At 46.0% G+C, this 17,898-nt stretch overlaps 2 protein-coding genes across 6 annotated transcripts in view; one reads left to right on the top strand and one right to left on the bottom strand.

The window, feature by feature from the left end:
* Nucleotides 1-11,463, bottom strand: part of LOC101162197 (phospholipid-transporting ATPase ID) — a 35,294-nt gene extending 23,831 nt beyond the window's left edge. Inside the window, exons 1-5 of one of the 4 annotated variants that reach the window (XM_078953381.1) lie at nt 11,225-11,463; nt 8,667-10,836; nt 8,447-8,564; nt 3,650-3,737; nt 927-985 (exon numbers count right to left, since the gene is read on the bottom strand). In XM_078953381.1, coding sequence (XP_078809507.1) covers nt 927-985; nt 3,650-3,692 — 102 coding nt within the window. In that variant the 5' untranslated portion in view covers nt 3,693-3,737; nt 8,447-8,564; nt 8,667-10,836; nt 11,225-11,463. Of the gene's footprint in view, nt 1-926; nt 986-3,649; nt 3,738-8,446; nt 10,837-11,224 lie in introns of all 4 variants that reach the window. The other 3 variants (XM_078953380.1, XM_078953379.1, XM_023958138.2) reach the window with 3 other exon arrangements.
* A 2,784-nt stretch (nt 11,464-14,247) lies between these two features.
* The window catches only part of cnnm4b (cyclin and CBS domain divalent metal cation transport mediator 4b), a 32,057-nt gene continuing 28,406 nt past the window's right edge, over nt 14,248-17,898 (top strand). For both annotated transcript variants that reach the window (XM_023958143.2, XM_023958140.2), the window contains exon 1: nt 14,248-15,685. In XM_023958143.2, the coding sequence (XP_023813911.1) occupies nt 14,287-15,685 (1,399 nt within the window). In that variant the 5' untranslated portion in view covers nt 14,248-14,286. The remainder of the gene's footprint in view (nt 15,686-17,898) is intronic.

Genomic DNA, 17,898 nt, shown 5'->3' with positions numbered 1-17,898 from the left:
ATCTGGTCCAACTTCTGGTGAAATCAATTCTTTTGTTGATTTTTGGTGGTAAAAGTCAGTCAAAACGTTTTAGTTCGACTTTGATAAACCACGAAAGTTGTTTGTTGTTGTTAGATTGTTGGAGGATTATGGGTAGTGTAGTCAGGAGCCTGGTGGAGTGATCATGTTCTTCAACTCAACGACTTGAATAAAGTTAGGATTTACCTTACTTCTTGAGTTACAGTCCCTTTTTTAAAGTAAACACCTTTTTCTTAACCACAGACACACGGTGGAGGAGGAGCTTGTGGAAATAAAAGCTCTCAGCTTTTTGCCTTTCCTGCACGCTGAGATCATGGCGGGTCTGGTATCAGGGGGATCTCGCAGTGAAGCCAAAAGCTCTGCTGGTCCCCCAGACTGGAACTGAACGCCATGTTATCACTGATCTGTTCGTTAACAACACCGCCCACACCGGCATTTTTGTTCTCCCTGCAAAAGCCTGAATAGGGACAGGAAAGTGAGTGTTTACACCACGACGGCGGCGCTGGACCTTTGTTTCCACTGCATGACGAAAAGCATCTTTTTTTCCCCCACAGGTTCATTTGAATGTTTCTAGAATCATTTTCTTCTTGCTGTGACACCTTTGGTGACCATGTTCTTGCTTTCTACGGTCTTTGTTTTCTGTTTGACGTGTTTCTAAGAGCTCCTAAATCAGAGTAAAAACTATTTTTAGCAGAAGTTTGAGTTTGTGGAGCAGCAGCTCCTTCAGTTCGGCTGACTTCCTGTCTCCTGATTACAGCCACATTCACCAGACGAGGCCCGGCCCAGGAGAGCTTCTCTTCTGTAAATAAGAGCTCAGAAAGGCCCGGGTGTTTCGTCCCAACAGCCTGTGTGCTCGACGTTAAATGATGTGCAGAAAGCAGTGGAAGCCGAGGGCGACGAGCGCTTACCGCGTATCTGAAGGACAGGTTGAACTCGCGGTCGTTGGCTTGCAGTTTCCTCTCCAGCTCTGATTCAAAGAGACATTAAAGTCAGAGGTGAAAGTCTTCAGGGTTAGGAGGCAGCTCAGTGGCTGCAGCCAGACATCCCAGGACTCTTTATTAGGTTCACTTTACACAGTAGCACATTTTAAAACAATAAAAGCACACATTTCTTAGATGCCTTATTTTGAAAAACGGCTATTTTTCTTCAGGCAAAGCAAAATCATGGCAAGAAAAGCTGAAGTGAAGGAACAGAAGAGGAAGTCTGAGGGAGGACGATCAGAGCCAGTGAAAGGTCACGTCAGGGGTTAACCGGGGTCACGTCAGGGTCTCAAACCTGTGAGATCAACGTTTAGACTTTCACACGCACATGGAGAACCCCCACACAGAAAAGACAGCCCGGTTTGAACCAGTACCTCCCTGCTGTAGGGCTGTAGAGCAAGCCAGAGACACCCCCCATCAGCCCACAAGACTCAGTATCGCTGAACTCAATCTGCTGCCTGCAGCTTTTCTGACTTGCCACATACTTTGTGTTGTTGTGATTTTTTTGGGGGGTTTTATTCCGTAAAACTTAGTTTGAGTTGAAGCATTATCATTAATTTATACATTTTTGGTTTTCACTTTTGAGTCTCTGCCTGTCAGAGCCGAATGACACACCAGCTACAGCTACAACAAACCTGGGCCCCAAAACGCTAGCGCTGCCGTTGGGTTTGTGGTGTGGGGGGTTTCTGAGAACATCTCCGTTTTCCTCACAGTTTGACTTTCTTTTGTGATACCAGTGAACCACGTGACCAGAACCACATCAGAGCAACGCCAAACCATTTGCAGGGCCAATGAGGGCTCAGTACTCGCACCTTAAAGACTAGAATGTGGCGTAAGGACGCCGTATGACATCATACGAACGTTGAACTTCCATTATCCTTACCAATACTTCACGATACACTTGCCGAACGCACGACAATGGTACTCTCCATTTTCAGGAATTCCCTTGAGGTGGTCATATGAGCCTGAAGGAAACTGTGAGGCACACCTGTGCTCCACCTAAGGTCCTCTATGACCCTCCAAGGACACAGATGACCCGAAAACCTCAGTGGGTGGAGTTTGCATGTTTTACTCATTCATGTGTGGGTTTTCTCCGGCTTCCTTCCACGACCCTAAAAGGGATTCAGTGGGTTCTGAATATGATGGATGGATGGATGAATAGACTTTATACAGTGTTGGTCCTTGTCCTGTCAGAAATATGAGTCTTTCTTTTCTAGTTTTTATTCTAATAAGCTGCATAAACAGGCGTCTAAGAAATAAAATGTTTACCTCATTAGCAGATTTTCTTGAAATAAACCAAAAAAATCTGCTAATGGGGAAAGAAAATTGGTCTCATCATGATTTCTTACTTTTGGAGAAAGATTCTCGTCACAAAGACGTGTTTTCTCAAACTAAAATGGTTTTTCCCGCTAACCCTTCTCTTTCCAAACCGAAGGCTTTATTTACTTTCTAAAGGCTCAGTTTTTGCTTAGTAAAGGCGCGTACACACCGGGACGAATTTTGGCGTACGTTATTCACCAGCGTTTTTCGCTACGTTTTTTGTGTTCACACCCAGGCGATTTTTGCTGACGATGAGCCGAGCGAACATGCAATTTCATTCCCTGACATTAGATGGCGCTTAATGTAAACAGAAATACTCCTGTACACAAGGTGGCGCTGCGCAACTTTACGCTTCTTAAAGTCGCTTTTCACTCAGAAGAAGAGAGCAAGTATTTACGCGCTTGTCAGAATCAAACAAAGAAAACATGAATATTTCAAGCACCAGTAGCTCCAGTTCCAGAGATGAAGAAATTATTGTTCTGTTGATGATGAAAGACGCCGGAAAAGACGCCGATTTTGGGTACATCCCATAGTTACGATAAGAGAAGAACATGGGGAGTTTTATCGACTGGTACAAGAGCTGAAAATGGATCATGAGCGTTTTCGGGATATTTTAGAATGTCCGTCAGTGAGTGCATCTTCTTCGTCTTATTTATTCACGGCAGTGTAGACGCTACTTGGCGTCTATCTTCTTCGCTGTGACGTATGTGTGCTCAGCAAGACAGTTTTGTGTTTGAGCGCCCCCAAGTTGTGTTTTACTGTATTTTCAGAAGCTCCAGACACGTGTGCAAAAGCGTCATTCTCATTGGTCGAATGACTTTTGACGCGGTGCGGCAAACCAAAAGAACGAACCCGAGGCATTTTTAAAAAAATGACGCTTTTACGCGTGACGCGTCGGTGTGCACACTCACATTGGTGCCCTTTGTTTAGTCACGAGGCGTTAAACGTCGGCGAATATCGCGCGCGAAATTCGTCCCGGTGTGAACAGGCCTTAAAGGTGAGAAGCTGGAGCGCGGCGCTCCGGTTCCAGCCTGGAGCGTCTCTTCTGGGACGCTCCACACTGGGATCAGTGGGACGGCTCTGACCGGTTTCATTTGGAACGACTGGATTCAGCGCTCAGCCGGAAGTTAGTGAAAGTTTGCAGCTGAATTGTTGGACTAACCAGACAATCGTTTCATCTTCACCCTCTTCTCGAGTGAAATCCTGTTAAATGACTGGAATTTTTGGAAAACTTTCACGTAAAAACTTTTCTTCAGCATTCCAGCTTTTCCAGAACTTTACGCAGATCTGACAATAACAGGGACGTTTGGAAGCGGGCGCCGCACGCCTACCTGGTTCTCTCTTCCTCACACAGTCCAGGCCGAAGAACGACATCTTGTCCTCCTCTGCGTCCCTCTGCTATCTGTCCATCACACTCATCTGTGGAGAGGAGGCAGTGGTTGTGAGGGGAAAACCCGTCAGACTGCAGGAAGCAGCAGATGACGAGAGGACCACCGAAAAAAAATTCTAGTTAGAATGACCTCATGTTTGTGAGAAAGCAAACCCCCCCCCCACCACCACCTGGGTGCAGGGCTCCTTACTGCACCTTATGTTCTCCCATGGGAGGGGGGTGACTCAGAGGGAGGCTCCCTCCTTCTCCTCCCAGAGAGGAACAAGTTCTGAGTCTGATCCTCCTATACAGACTGACGGTGATACACTAAGGGGAGTGTGTGTGTGTGTGTGGGGGGGGGTCTTCTGACACCTCCAGGAAGAGGCTGTGTAATCACCTGTTCAGTTTCAAAATCTGCATTTAGATCTACAGGAAGTGATGAAAGCTGGTGAGAAGCAGCCGCCTTGGATGAAGCAAAAAGCAGAAGAGCAGAAACAGGAAGGGTTCGTTCAACGAAAGGCTTCCAAACAGAAATCTGGAATAAAACCTGAAGTGAAGGGCAACAAAAGGAGAAGTTCACCCCCAACAACAACAGGAGACCAGGAACCTCCATGAACACACCAGCAGGCGTCAGAAGACCTGCTTGAAGCTAAAGCCTCATGTGACCAGAAGCAGAAAACAAAACACATGATGATGAGGATGAGTTTCTGCTAATAAAGCGGTTGGATCAGCTCAGTCCATCCTCGGTTCTGGTCCGTTCCTCCCTTCAGGATCAACCATCGCACGAGCTGAAGGCAGTTTCTCCACCAGGAGCGTCGAGTCATGATGAGGCGGTGAAAACGGAGGACCTGCCCCTCCAACAGGAAGCTGAAGTCATGTCGACTCTAAAAATATCTGCACACGGGTCGTTTTCACAGGAATGCCAGAGAGCGGGAAAACCCTCCCAGAGTGACGAGTGTGGAGCACATGTGCAGAACGCCACCACGGACGGAAAACTCTCTTTCCTCCCCTAAACCTTTTACTGAAGCCCCACTCTGATGAAAGTGGCGTTTTTGGCGTTTTGAGCGTGTCCTTGTGGCGTTTTTCTGATGATGGAGGACATCAATTAGAAAAGTGAGCCTGAAAATTGCATTTCTGAGTATTTATTCATTCAAATCTTTGTAAATCAAAAGCAAATGAAAAAGTGCTGTCGCAAAAAGATCGCATTTGTAATGTAGAAAATACTCTGGGCGGGGCCGAAGTCTTCATGCTCCGCCTCTTTCTGATCATCCACCTGCAGACAAACAGATCCATGAACGTCTTTGTTTTCCTCCTTGCTCGCCCTTTTTGTTGCACCCCTAATATTAGGTTGGGGTCGTTCAGAGTGTGTGCAAACATTGTTTACACCAATGTTTCCCATCATGCATTTGCACGTACACGAGGAAATGAGCGCCGTCTTACGCCAGTGGTCACAATCATAATGGAAAGATTCCTGGGATCGGAGTGGGACTTTAAGGACTAACGTTTTAACGGAAGGAGCAGAACCAAACACCAACAGAACCCAAAGTCCTGGAAGAGTCCGGACCCACCGAGGGATGCTTTGGTTTCACTTCAGAGTCAGATTTTCTACAGAAGCTTCAGATCAGCCTCCACAGTCAGCCGCGTCCGCACAGTAACCCAGCTTTACCCCCCCCTCCCGACTGTTTGATCCCTACAGTTCAGTTAACTATTACAAGCGTGACTGTTATTTCATGGAAACAAAGTAGGTAAGAGTATCTGGGAGTCAGATCACCTTCGGCGGGTCAGGGGTCGCACACATGAATTGCTTTCTTGTCCCACCAGTGGTTTCTGGTTTCAGACCAGAACACTGGTCCATTATCAGAGCTCAAAGAAAGCTTCTCCTCCCCGCCGCTGGGAGCGTCCTGAAACCACTGAGGAGGCTTTATGTGTGTACAGTCAGGAGAAAAAGTAAGTGAACCCCCTCTCTATAATGATCTCTCACTGTTCTCCACTGACCATCCAAGGCAAACACGCCCAACCGCCCTCACAGGTGAATACGGGCTGTCTGCAGGTAAAAATGGTCAGACCTGTACGGGGCACGCCGGACGCGTCAAGGTCAGTGAACCCGTAGAGAGAACATTTTCATTTTTTCCACGTTCATGCTGCGGCGACAGGCCGTATGAACACTGATACAACACGTAAGGGTGGGGTAGGTGTCTACCTGTGACCTGGGCCTAAAGGACCTGATCTCATTATCACCCTGGACCCTAAGGGTCTCGCTGATTACAGAGTACAGATGACAATGAGATGATGGGTTAGGCCCTAACCCAACACTACTTAGAACCAATAAGAGGCTTCTGTTGTCCTTTTGGCTTCATTGGTGGTTCCAGTTGGTTCAAATGTTGGTTTTTAACCAGAAAAAAACCTGCTTCCTGCTGATTTGCTGCTTCAAATGAAATTATCTTGATGATGATGAAGCACCAACGGATGATTTTCACAGCAAAAGCCGCGACAACTGTGAGGATGTAGGGCTTAGTTAGTTTCTTTGGTGATGTTTTGGGTCGTGTTCTGTCTCCAGGTCCTACTTCATGATCGTCCACATCTCTTTTCTTTTCTCTGCATTGTCCTCAGACTATTTAAGCGTCCGGTTTTCAGTTGGTCTTTGTCAGGTCATCTGCTCTGCTTCGCCACCGTTTGGGTCTTGTTTAAGTTCATTATACGTTTACGTTTTTGCCACTGAGCTGCATTTTTGGGGTTCTGCACCACCAGTTCCAAACAACGACCGTGAAAACACGCAGGAGGAGGAGCTGCTAAATGATGGATTAGCGTCTTCAATGAGAATACAGATCTTAAAAATAAACAACGTTGAATAAAAACACAATAAAAGAAGCAACGTTTGTGATTAATGCTCAGAAAAGAGAAGAATCAAGAAGACCGTAAAGGATGAAGTTACAAATCCCTTTACACGTGTCATGTAGTTTCCAGAACCACGTGTGACTTGAACAGTTTGTCCAAAAAGCCACACGGCACATCAGCTACACCTTTGAAGCCAAACGGCCCAGTGCAGTAGCTACGTTTGTCCACATGGACTAAAGTGCTGATTACCTGGACCAGGTCACGTTTTGTCATTCTGATGAATAAAGTTCAAGTCTCAATAGCGGTCGCACACCTGGATGCATACACTTGTTCTCCACTTTTCACGCCTCCCCCGGGCGAGCGGTGAGCCGTGCTCAGGAACCATTTGGTGGCTTAACCCCCAAACCAACCCTTCACGCTGAGCGTCAAACAGGAAGGCTTTGGTCTCAGGGCAGACACTCTACCACAGGGCCACTGAGTCGATGTAAATCTGCAGGAGTCAACGCTTAGGAATTGTGAAAACGAGTCCTGATTTAAATAATTTCGAACAACATACCGGTACTCCTCCCACTGCCAGGCATGGTGGTGGAAGGGGAGTGATGTGGGCTTGTTCTGCAGATTGACCAAAGGAACAAATCCCAAACGCTGCCTGTTAAAACCATCCCTTTACAATCATTCAGAGTCATTACAGTGACGTGAAACCGAGGTGGGGGGGGGGGGTAAGGAAAAACTTCTGTTTGAGGAAAAACCAAAGAAGACAGAAGGATTCTGTCTCTCTGGGTTGCTGGAGCCTATCCCAGCTATACTGGCAGGGTTCACAGGTCATCGAGATCATTTAGAAAATCATCAATCAACCTATGAAGCCTGTTTTTGACTGTGGGGGGGACCTGGATGAGGAGGACACGGCCGGGATTTGAACCAGGCCCTCCTCACTGCTAACCACTCCACCCCCATGCAATCCTGTCTGCAAAGCTTTCCCTCTCTCTCTTATGATCCCAGTGGAGCTTTACATTTTCTAAGCAACATTTGCTCTTTCTCTCCTGTAAAACACGAGTTCTTTTTCCAAAACGTCAAGTTTCTTTTAGGTTTAAATGAAATAAAAATGAAGCTCTTTGCTTTTCATGTCTCCAGCGGTCTGGAAACCATTTTCTGGTTTGTTTCTATCAACAGGCTCGCGTCTTATCAGCGGCGCTGCTGCTAATAATAAACCGCATCCTTGCTCCGGAGCATCAGTCATCCCAAAACCTCACCGATGATTCCTTCTGTTGATTACGGAGACGGGAATCTGCTCTGACCGTCATGTGACGTCATGTGCTCTTCTGACCAATGGGAACTGAGCAAACAAACCGCCCCGTCAGTGACAACTGCCCCTGCAACACCTGCAAACGCAAACAGCCAGAGGTGGCGGTCACCTTGTTTGAACAAACCCGCCGGCGGTGGTGGTGGTGGCGGCGGCGGCGGTTCGTGAAGAGCAACAATTGGGAACAGACTTTACTGTTTAAACCGCCTGTTCTCTGAAAACTCAATCCACTTTTCTCTGAACTGTTTTTACATTCTTAAATTAAAGAGTAACTAAATATTTTTGGCTCATGAAGGTCGAATGTTATGTGTTTTTATGGAAAAAGGATCAAAATCAAGCTTTATTTTGACATTTTTTAATCAAATTTTGTTCTTTGTCTGCTACATGAAGATCAACTTCTGCATCTTTTAGCAGAACGGCATTTCAGGAGGAACAACGTTTGACGGCAATAAAGTCAAATCCAAACAGGGGAAGGTGAAAGTGTTTCAGTTCAGATGAACGGAGGCTTTTCTGTGGCGTAAGAACGACAGGATGCTGGTTTGGCCTCCTGAAGTCTCTGCAGGAAGCAGACGTTCTTTTTAGCTAACCGTCACACAGGCGATGCAGAAATGAGTAAACCTTTACCTGCAGGTCGCTCCGGATTTCACTGAACCGCAATTCAGCCGCAGAAAGAATCAGTGTTGCTCGTCTGAATCCCCGGGGCAAATCACAGGGGGTGGGACGTGACAGACACAGATGTCAACTCCAGAAGACGCAGAAGTTCAGCCAAAAGAGAAAAGATCGATGAAATGTAACCGACGAGGCTGAACAAACAGAAAGCAGGCGGGCGGCTTTGTTTGCTTACGCCTTGACTCTTTTTTGAGGTTTCTGGGGTTTTTGAAGGAAACTCCCGTTTGACCTAACTGTCCAGAAATGAATCAGAAGTCGGTGGGAAACCAGCAGTGACAGAACCCGGACTCAGAGTTCTGGGGTCAGGACCCATCCGGATCCAGACCCAGACCCGCTGAAGAAGAGCGCCAAGCGTCAGGATGAAGCTCTGATAGGACGCGGTGAAGTCCATCCAAACGACCAGTCAGATCCGGCTCCGGCGTTTTGGGCGGCGAGCTGTTATCTTTGGCCTTGGGGGGAGCGTGCCGCCGGTGTGTGGTGGGGGTGGGGGGCTCTCATGACATAAACACATAATACTGCATCTGCACTTTGAATTCTGAGCGCTTCAGCACACAATCAAGCTCTGAATTATTCACCTGACCCCTCAGGCCACAAAGCCACGCCTCCTCTCATCTTACCTGACATTTTGACAAACCTTTCCAGCCTCACAACCCTCCGATAGCTCTGAACTCTCAGGTTCATGATGCTTTCAGGCGAGGGGAGAGTAGAGGACATCAACTCCTGTCCGGACTCCTCCTACCAACCAGAGCTGGACCCAAAACGACGAGACCCCGTTAGCTCCAGAGTCCTGACCTCTAACGGGCACCGTTGGTTGAAGACAGCCCCTGGTCCCATCCAGTGGGGGCTCGGACACACAATTTAGCTTTTTAATAGACGAATAGTCTCTGATATGGAGCTTAAAGAACTGGAAGATGAAAAGAGGAGGTGAAGACGGAGGAGATTCATGGCTGCAGTCAGAGTTCTGATGAAAACCCCTGAAATTAGTGACGTTTCTCCATTTCAACCCTTTGAAAGTGTTGACTTGACTTCTTCTCCCTAAAATCACAAAACATCGAAAATGAAAGAGCTCCAAAAAAACCAGCACACGGTGGAGCCTGCTGCAGTTTTAGACCAAAACCTTTTCTTTTTAACACAAATGGAAGGTGAGAGGAGCTTATATAAACCCCCAGCCATCTGTACCCAACCATGCTAGGTCTCAGTTGTTCTCCTTGTCTGACCCAACCTCCAAAGGGCCACAAAGATCCGGAGCACAGTTGTTCTTTGGTTATACAGCAGGACACACTCTTCTCCTCGTTTTACCATCCAACGAGAAATGAAAAGAACGTTCGCAAGTGTGTGGAAGAAAAGAAGTCTGACAGAACTCAGCTTTTACATTTGGGAACCGACCAAGCCTCCAAACGGGGCCTGAGCTAAGAATGGAACGGTCCCAGACCAACCAACCAGACAACAAATGTACTCAAGTACGGTACAGATGACCTGTGTACTAGAACGGTCGTTTGGTCCAGGTGAAGGTCAAATTCTTTGTCTGCCTGATGCTCGCCTAACACGCCACAAATGTTCAAGGCATTTACATGCGTGACTTATGCGTCACGCTCTCTGGACAGACCAAACGAGTCATCACCACTGACTGAGGACTGGACCGAGTGTGATGTCATCCATAGAAAATGGTTTATTCCGGCTCCAACCAAATGCTCAATTCCGTCACCTTTATTTTTATTTTTTTTGTGATGGGGATGCTGCCATGTTGGAGGCAGACGTTGACAGATTTTGACTTCTTTGAGCCACTTCCTGTTTGGAACACCAAGGGGGCGGGGCCACTCAGTCCAGTTCTCTCATACAGTCAGTGATCACCACCCTGTGCAGCGTCTCTGGACTTGAAGTTTCCTCCTCATCCTCTTAAATTCCAACCGAAGACAGTCGTTCTTCCTGGTTTTTCCTGGAAGTGGAGTCTTTTCTCCCCGCTGTCACCCACAGCGTGAACGCGTGCAGCAAAGAACTTCAACTGGATTTAACTTAATAAAAATAATGAGGGATTGGCTTTTTCTGTGAGTGAATCCATTATTCATTCATGCTGTGCGCCTACGGCCCCTCGGCGGTGGAGGCTGAGGTGTCTTGCCCCGTGGTCGAACCGCCAACCCTTTGATCATTGGCCGACCTGCTCAGCCTCTGCCGCCCTGACTTGTTGGGATGCACTCTTTGGAACCATCTCCATGTGTCTCCAGCCGTCTCCTACATCACTGAAAAGGGGGACGTTCCAAAGAAAACGGCCCAGAAAGCATCCAGATGTTGCGTCAGACCTGCAGTGTGTTTGGTGACTGTTCATCTGAAGAATTTTGGCTCTTTTCCTAAACAGGAGAGCAGGACAGGTTTGAACGTGTTCTCTGTGGAAGAGACAGGCGGCTTATGGGATGTTTGGTTCTCAAACTACTTCCTGCTGCTCCACACACTTCTCTCCAGCATTCAGGAGATGCTGCTCCATAGAGGACTCATCTCCGCTCGGCAGCAGATCATTTCTGCGTCTATCTTCATCACAGATTTAACTCGCGTGATGGTTTCTCCTCCAGATCTTCTCTGAAGCTGCAGATCAACTTTTTTCCTTCCAGCTGATTCTTTTCTCCCTGTAGGGCGGAGAAAGGGAGGTACCCCCCCCCCCCCCCCTGTTCTTTCTAATCCATCCCAGACCCGGGACCCCCTCCCTGCCTCACCTTGACCGTGTGACGCGCGTTCTCTTACCGTGGGTCGGGTGGAGCCGCGCGTGGCCTGCGTCTCTTTCCACGTCTGTGGGAGAACAAAGTTTCCCCGCCGCCAGACTAAAGTTCGTCCTCCTGCTGCCCCGCTCCGTCTGACGCGCTTCTCCTCCTCTTCCTCCTCTTCTCCTCCTCCCTCCTCCTCCTCCGCATCGCTTTCTTCTGTCGGACGGCGGAACTGTCGTGAAAGCTGAAGGTGAAAACAAGAAAAGTTCTCGTGGAGGAGAAGTAACGGGGCGGGACCGTTACGCGGGTTTCTGGACCAACGCTGCCCTCTAGCGGCTGAGGAAGAAACCACGCTTCAAACATTCAAGCAGAATTTAATGTTGTACAATTTAGATTCATTTACGATCATTGATGCTATAGAATGAATACAAACATTTAAATTTTAAAAATAATCATTATATATATTAGAATCACTTTCTAAAAAAATAATCTGCACATATTCTAGATATTTTAGAATTTTATTTTTAAAATAGTGTCTATTTTTACATAATAATTAACTAATTCATCTTTGTCATGTGATTATTGATACTTAAAGATTCTTAATTCTGTCTGAGAAACAGTTATGAACCGGATAAAGATAGTTAATGTAATCAAATGGTTACGGTAGAACAGGGTGGGATTATATAAATTCACTTCCTTCCACTCCTTTTAAAGCAATCTTAGATTTAATGTTTAATGATCCTAAGGTTACTACGTCTTTGTACAAATGTATAACTGCTGATTGTATTGTTTTGTGCATTATTCTTGCTTTAATTGCTTGAAATAAACCATTTCGAATCAAAAATCTAATTTAAAAAAATCATAAATTCAAATATTTTATCCATCTAAATTAAAAAAGAGAGAATTTTCATTTAACGGAAAACGAAATTTGATGCTTTTGTTCTGCAAAAATAGACACTTAGCTTGTAGATTATAATGATTTACCATATTTTATACTACTAAAGTACACAAAAAAAACAATAACTTCTTAAATAAAACATAACTGATCATCTTTCATGGTCCTGCTTCCTGACTCTGATCTCTTGCATATTACAACGTCTGCAGAAGGTGTCATCAACCTCCGTTCCCTTCCCCGTGTTCCTCTCTTTTCTAGAAAATGTTGTCTCCACTGATGTTTCTATCCTTTTAGCAAAGTCCACCACCGTCTGTTCTTCTGCACTCCTGTCCAGAACACCAAAGTTCTCCATCACTTCCTCATTTCCTCTGTTTCCTTCACCCCCCCAGGCCTGTGTTATAGTCAATCACCAGTCTCTCCTCTCTGGAGGTAACCTGGACCTCCTCATCCATCTACCTCCAGTATAAACCCGTTTCCTCCAGCTCACATCCTGCCTGGAGGGCAAAACTTCCAACAACATTTACTACTACATTTCCAACTTTCAGAATCAGACTGCGATTGATGAGCGATCCGGTTTTGTTTTCTGATTCTCGTGATCGACTTCCCTTCGGTTTCATGTTGGATGGCCTTCCTGTCTGCCGCAACTGACACATTTATCAGGATTTAAGGCATGAAAGTGCAGGACTGTGGTCTTTTTGAGAAGCTAATGCAAAGAAAAACATGTTTAGCCTCAACACAGACGGCTCATTCAGAAGTTATTTTGTGTTCTTTGTGTTTAAGTGAAATTGTCTTTAAACATTTAACTGAACTTTTTCAGTTTGTTTGACGGGATAACTGTCAACATTAAACCATTTTTCACTTTTTTACAACAGCCATAACTATTTAAATGCTACAGAACAGTGAAGGCTTGGAAGACCCCGTTGGAGTGACCTTTGTCATTTTTATTTCATACCTATTGCCTAAAGAAACATATTAAAAAATAATTTTCTAAAAAGCATTTTAGCTTTAAGTGAATGAAAATGTCAAGTTCGAAGTAACACAGAATGTAGCTCTTGAGCTTTTTGGGTTTCCATGAAAAATCATCTGACACTGCAGTTCATCGCTTTTCCACAGGACGGCGCTGTCTCCATTCAACAATTTTGGTCTGCTGTAAATATAAAAAAGAAGCTTTTTTAAACAGTATTGTTGCAGAATGAGCGTTACAATATCAGTTGATAATTTGGTATAAATATAAAAGTTTTTTGATGTTTTTTTGTTTTATCTTTTAATTCTAATTTACTTTCTGTATATGTCCATCAATTATTTTTCTAAAATTGAGTTTTTATTGTTGGAAGTCATTATTTTTTAAGAGAAAATCTTTTCTTTTCCTTAGAAAAACTCCACTTCCAGTTTTCCATCAACAGGTTCTGATCCGCAGACCTCAGTGCACGAGATGAGTTTGCTACTAAACATTAATAGTGATTTAAGCTTTAAAGAACGAAAAAGTTCCTTTTGAGAAAGTAAATTTAAAAATGGAGGTTTTAGGAGGACAAACTCTGATCATAATGCACTGATTCATGAGAACAGTAAGAGGAAGAATGAATGCGTGTGTGTGTGTGTGATTGTGTTTGTGTGTTTGTGTGTGATTGTGTTTGTGTGTGATTGTGTGTGTGTGATTGTGTGTGATTGTGTGTGTGTGTGATTGTGTTTGTGTGTTTGTGTGTGATTGTGTGTGTGTGTGATTGTGTGTGTGTGATTGTGTGTGATTGTGTGTGTGTGTGATTGTGTGTGTGTGATTGTGTGTGTGATTGTGTGTGATTGTGTGTGTGTGTGGGGGGGGTGCAAATGAATGACTTCAAGAACGTTTGAATGTTGATTCAATGGACTAAGACAGAAGGAACACAAACTGAACAAAGAGGCTTTTTCTACTAACATTTTTCTACCAACAGAGGAAAATTGTTGATTAACAATTTAAGTTTTTTAAGGAAAAAACGCTAAAATAAGAAGCGATGGTAAATGTCTTTTATCTTCTGATTCTAGGTCCACCTTAAGGAGGACACAAACAAAAAGACCACCTTAAAAACTTGAGGGCAAAGGGGGCTCGGTCCGAGAATCCCTGTGACGTTCTCCTTTCTGATTGGTTGAGTTCCGTTTCAGCGCTGAGTGGGCGGGGCTTCAGAAATGAGTACTTCACGTCAGTTCCCCTATTGGCAGAGGAGGAAACAAACATGGCGACAGAGTGCTGCACACCGGGACGGACTCTGGCTTTATTCGTGTTTCTGTGGATCTGTTCGGGCCGGGAGGCCGAAGCCGCCGCGTCACAACCGGCGGACGAAACCCGGATACTCGGCATGAGGCTGGAGAGGAGCGACAGGCCCGCCGAGACCACCGACACGGGGGACATTCAGGTGACCGAGGGCAGCCAGATCTCCCTCCGCTTCTACGGGCTCCACTTGTTGCCGAACAGCTCCGAGCTCATTAAGTTCGGCGAACTGGACGAAGAGGACGAAAGTCCCGACACGGCCTCGGCGCCGTTCAATAGGACTTGTCCCGAACACACGAAGGATATCAAGGTGAGCGGGCCCATGCAGGTAAGCAGCCTGAACACGTCCGGGGTTCTGGCCGTCACAATCAAGCAGCTCCGGAAGAGCGAGGCGGTGAAGATGTTCGGCCTGTGCGTCCTGGACGCGCGGCAGCAGAGGTGGCTCCTGCTGGACCGGCAGGACGGGCGCCTGCGCGTGGTGGAGGAGGCCAAGTCCCTGCTGCCCATCTGGCTGCAGGTCATCCTCATCTCCCTGCTGCTGGTGCTGTCCGGCATGTTCAGCGGGCTGAACCTGGGCCTGATGGCGCTGGACCCCATGGAGCTGCGCATCGTCCAGAGCTGCGGCACCGACAAGGAGAAGCGGTACGCGCGCAAGATCGAGCCCATCCGCAGCAAAGGCAACTACCTGCTGTGCTCGCTGCTGCTGGGGAACGTGCTGGTCAACACCACCCTCACCATCCTCCTGGACGACCTGATCGGCTCCGGCCTGGGCGCCGTGGTCGCCTCCACCGTCGGCATCGTCATCTTTGGGGAGATCGTCCCCCAGGCGCTGTGCTCCCGCCACGGGCTGGCCGTGGGGGCCAACACCATCATGCTCACCAAGCTGTTCATGCTGCTCACCTTCCCGCTGTCCTGGCCCATCAGCAAGCTGCTGGACTGCGTCCTGGGCCAGGAGATCGGAACCGTCTACAACCGGGAGAAGCTGGTGGGGATGCTGAAGGTGACGGAGCCCTACAACGACCTGGTCAAGGAGGAGCTCAACATGATCCAGGGGGCGCTGGAGCTCCGGACCAAGACCGTGGAGGACGTCATGACCCCGCTCAACGACTGCTTCATGATCCACAGCGACGCCGTGCTGGACTTCAACACCATGTCCGAGATCATGGAGAGCGGCTACACCAGGATCCCGGTGTACGAGGGCGAGCGCTCCAACATCATGGACATCCTCTACGTCAAAGACCTGGCCTTTGTGGACCCGGACGACTGCACCACCCTGAAGACCATCACCAAGTTCTACAACCACCCGGTGCACTTTGTCTTCCACGACACCAAGCTGGACTCCATGCTGGAGGAGTTCAAGAAAGGTCAGTTGCAGCATTTTCCCCTCGTTTGTCTCCTCAAGTGAAAACCGGTTGTTAATTGTAGAAGAAAGCGTTTTTCATTTGCTTCAAGCGTCTTGTTTTTCTTGTCTCTCCTGAGCGACGCTGCTTAGGTCTGAGCTCTGCTGTCACGGTTAGGTGAACACAGCAAAGACCTTTCCCGTTCCTTTAGTTGGATTTAGGATGTCTTCTTACGGAGAGTTGAAGTCAGCTCTTGGAGCTCAGGATTTGGAATACATTGATTAGAGGGAGGGCTTTATGTCAGGATGACAACAGAGCAATAGTCAAGCATGGTGGTGGTAGTATGATGTGTGGCTGTGTCAGAGCTGCAGGATTTTGGTATAAAAAAGTCCTACTCAGTGAAAAATAAATGTATTCACCTTCTATTTACAGTTAACTGTAAAGGTAGAAAAAAGGCTAATGAGTCAATTGGTAAAGCCATAGTCTCATGCTCTGGTACAGACCTGTGCGGGTTTTTGGGTCGTCCGGGCCCACGGAGGGTCGTAGAGAGGAGCAGCTGCATCTCCAGGTGGATCTCACAGTTCTCTTCAGCCTCGTACGGCCAACTCAAGGGTTGTCATGGTAATGGAGCGTGCCATTGTCCTGCGTGTGCTAAGCGTGTCGTGATATATTTGACAGGATAATGGAGGTTTCACACACCTATGGCGTGCGGGTGACGCTGGCGTACGGCGTCTTTACGCCACACTCTAGTCCTTAGTAAGGTGGGAGTACCGGCTCCATTCTGAGCGCACAAATGCTGCACGTCCAAGTGTGCACGTGACACGCAAGCGCATGTAGGACGCCTGTAGGATGTCCACACAAACTACACTCTCTTTAGTAAAAGACATACTTTTTAAAACTTTTTGTTTGAAAGGAGCAGAATATGTTCTGAGTCAATGAGGATTTTTAAGGTAAAGTTTTTTTTTTTTAATGAGTAATAAAAAACTAAAAATGCTTTTCGTGTCTGTTGACCTGCAGGAACTTCTCCTGGCTGTCGTTGAATCCAATCAGATAAACGACATGGAGTGAAATTGGTCTCTTTTTTGTGTTTTATGAAAACTAGCTTGATGGCCCGACTAAATGTGACAAACGTCTGGAGTCGTTTCTGAAGGGCTTTTGGGGCTCGGCTGGCGAGACGGGAGTCTCATGGACTAAACATGGTTAACGTGTGCATGAAAAGAACATGGAAGTATAGAGTAATGCTGCAGATCTTTCACTGTAAGTGGGGGTCAGAAGAAAATCGTATTTTATCAGAAGACAAGTTTAATGTCTTTCTATACAGTTGCGCCGTTGCATTAATGACAACTTTTGTTAAACGATTTCAAATCAACATTTTGCAGTCATTTTCAATTCTTTTTCATTTATTTTAGCATCGTTTTAGGTTTATTTTTGCCTTATTTAGGCATTATATCCAGCGTAACTTTTTTTTAGTTAATTTTTTTAGTATAGTTTAATTTTTAAAAATGTACCAATATATTTTTAGAGAAATTAGCCTTTACTGTAGCAGCTATCTGCTCAAAGAATTATTCTGAATAAATTAATGTTTGAAGCTGATTAAACAGCTTCAGTTTGGTTATTAATATGGTTTAAGGAAATAATTATCTTTTATTCCACTATAGTATTTTCATATTTGTTTTCAATTATATTTTCAGATACAAACAGAATAAATACTCAATGTTTTCTTTTTGGAAAACTTTAATAATCCCTTTATTCAAAGCTACATTTGTTATGCAAAACTGCCTCCACGCCCTGTAATTTTTAAACTAAATACACAATGATTGTGCGTGTTGGTAGTCATAGACACACAACTGTGATAATCTCACTTGAGGCTGCAGAGCAGAAGCAGAGTGAAGGAACGTCCTGTGAGGTCAGATTTTTTCACTTTCAGTCATCCGATGATTGCTTTAGAGAGCTCTGAAATCTTTGTTTCTACGCCGATGACACCGTCATGAACAGCAGCTGGCGCACTGATCAGGTCTTTCAGGATTTCCTGTTTCAGTGTTTTAGAAGAACAGCTTTTAAATGGTCAAAGTGCGCAGAAACCCTAATCTGCTCCATCTGAGGCTATCTTGACAAGGAATGACTAAACTGAGCATGCTCAGTCTGTCACAAAACAGCAACTGGAAGTGGCTCTTATTCTGAAGGAGTTCAAATTAGTCATGTATGACTTATTTGTAAATGTTATTCCACAATAATAC

The sequence above is a fragment of the Oryzias latipes genome, chromosome 9 (assembly GCF_053564925.1).
Source record: "Oryzias latipes strain Hd-rR chromosome 9, Olatipes_Hd-rR_3.1".
Taxonomy (NCBI): domain Eukaryota; kingdom Metazoa; phylum Chordata; class Actinopteri; order Beloniformes; family Adrianichthyidae; genus Oryzias; species Oryzias latipes.
This window is presented reverse-complemented; position numbering and strand designations above follow the sequence as displayed.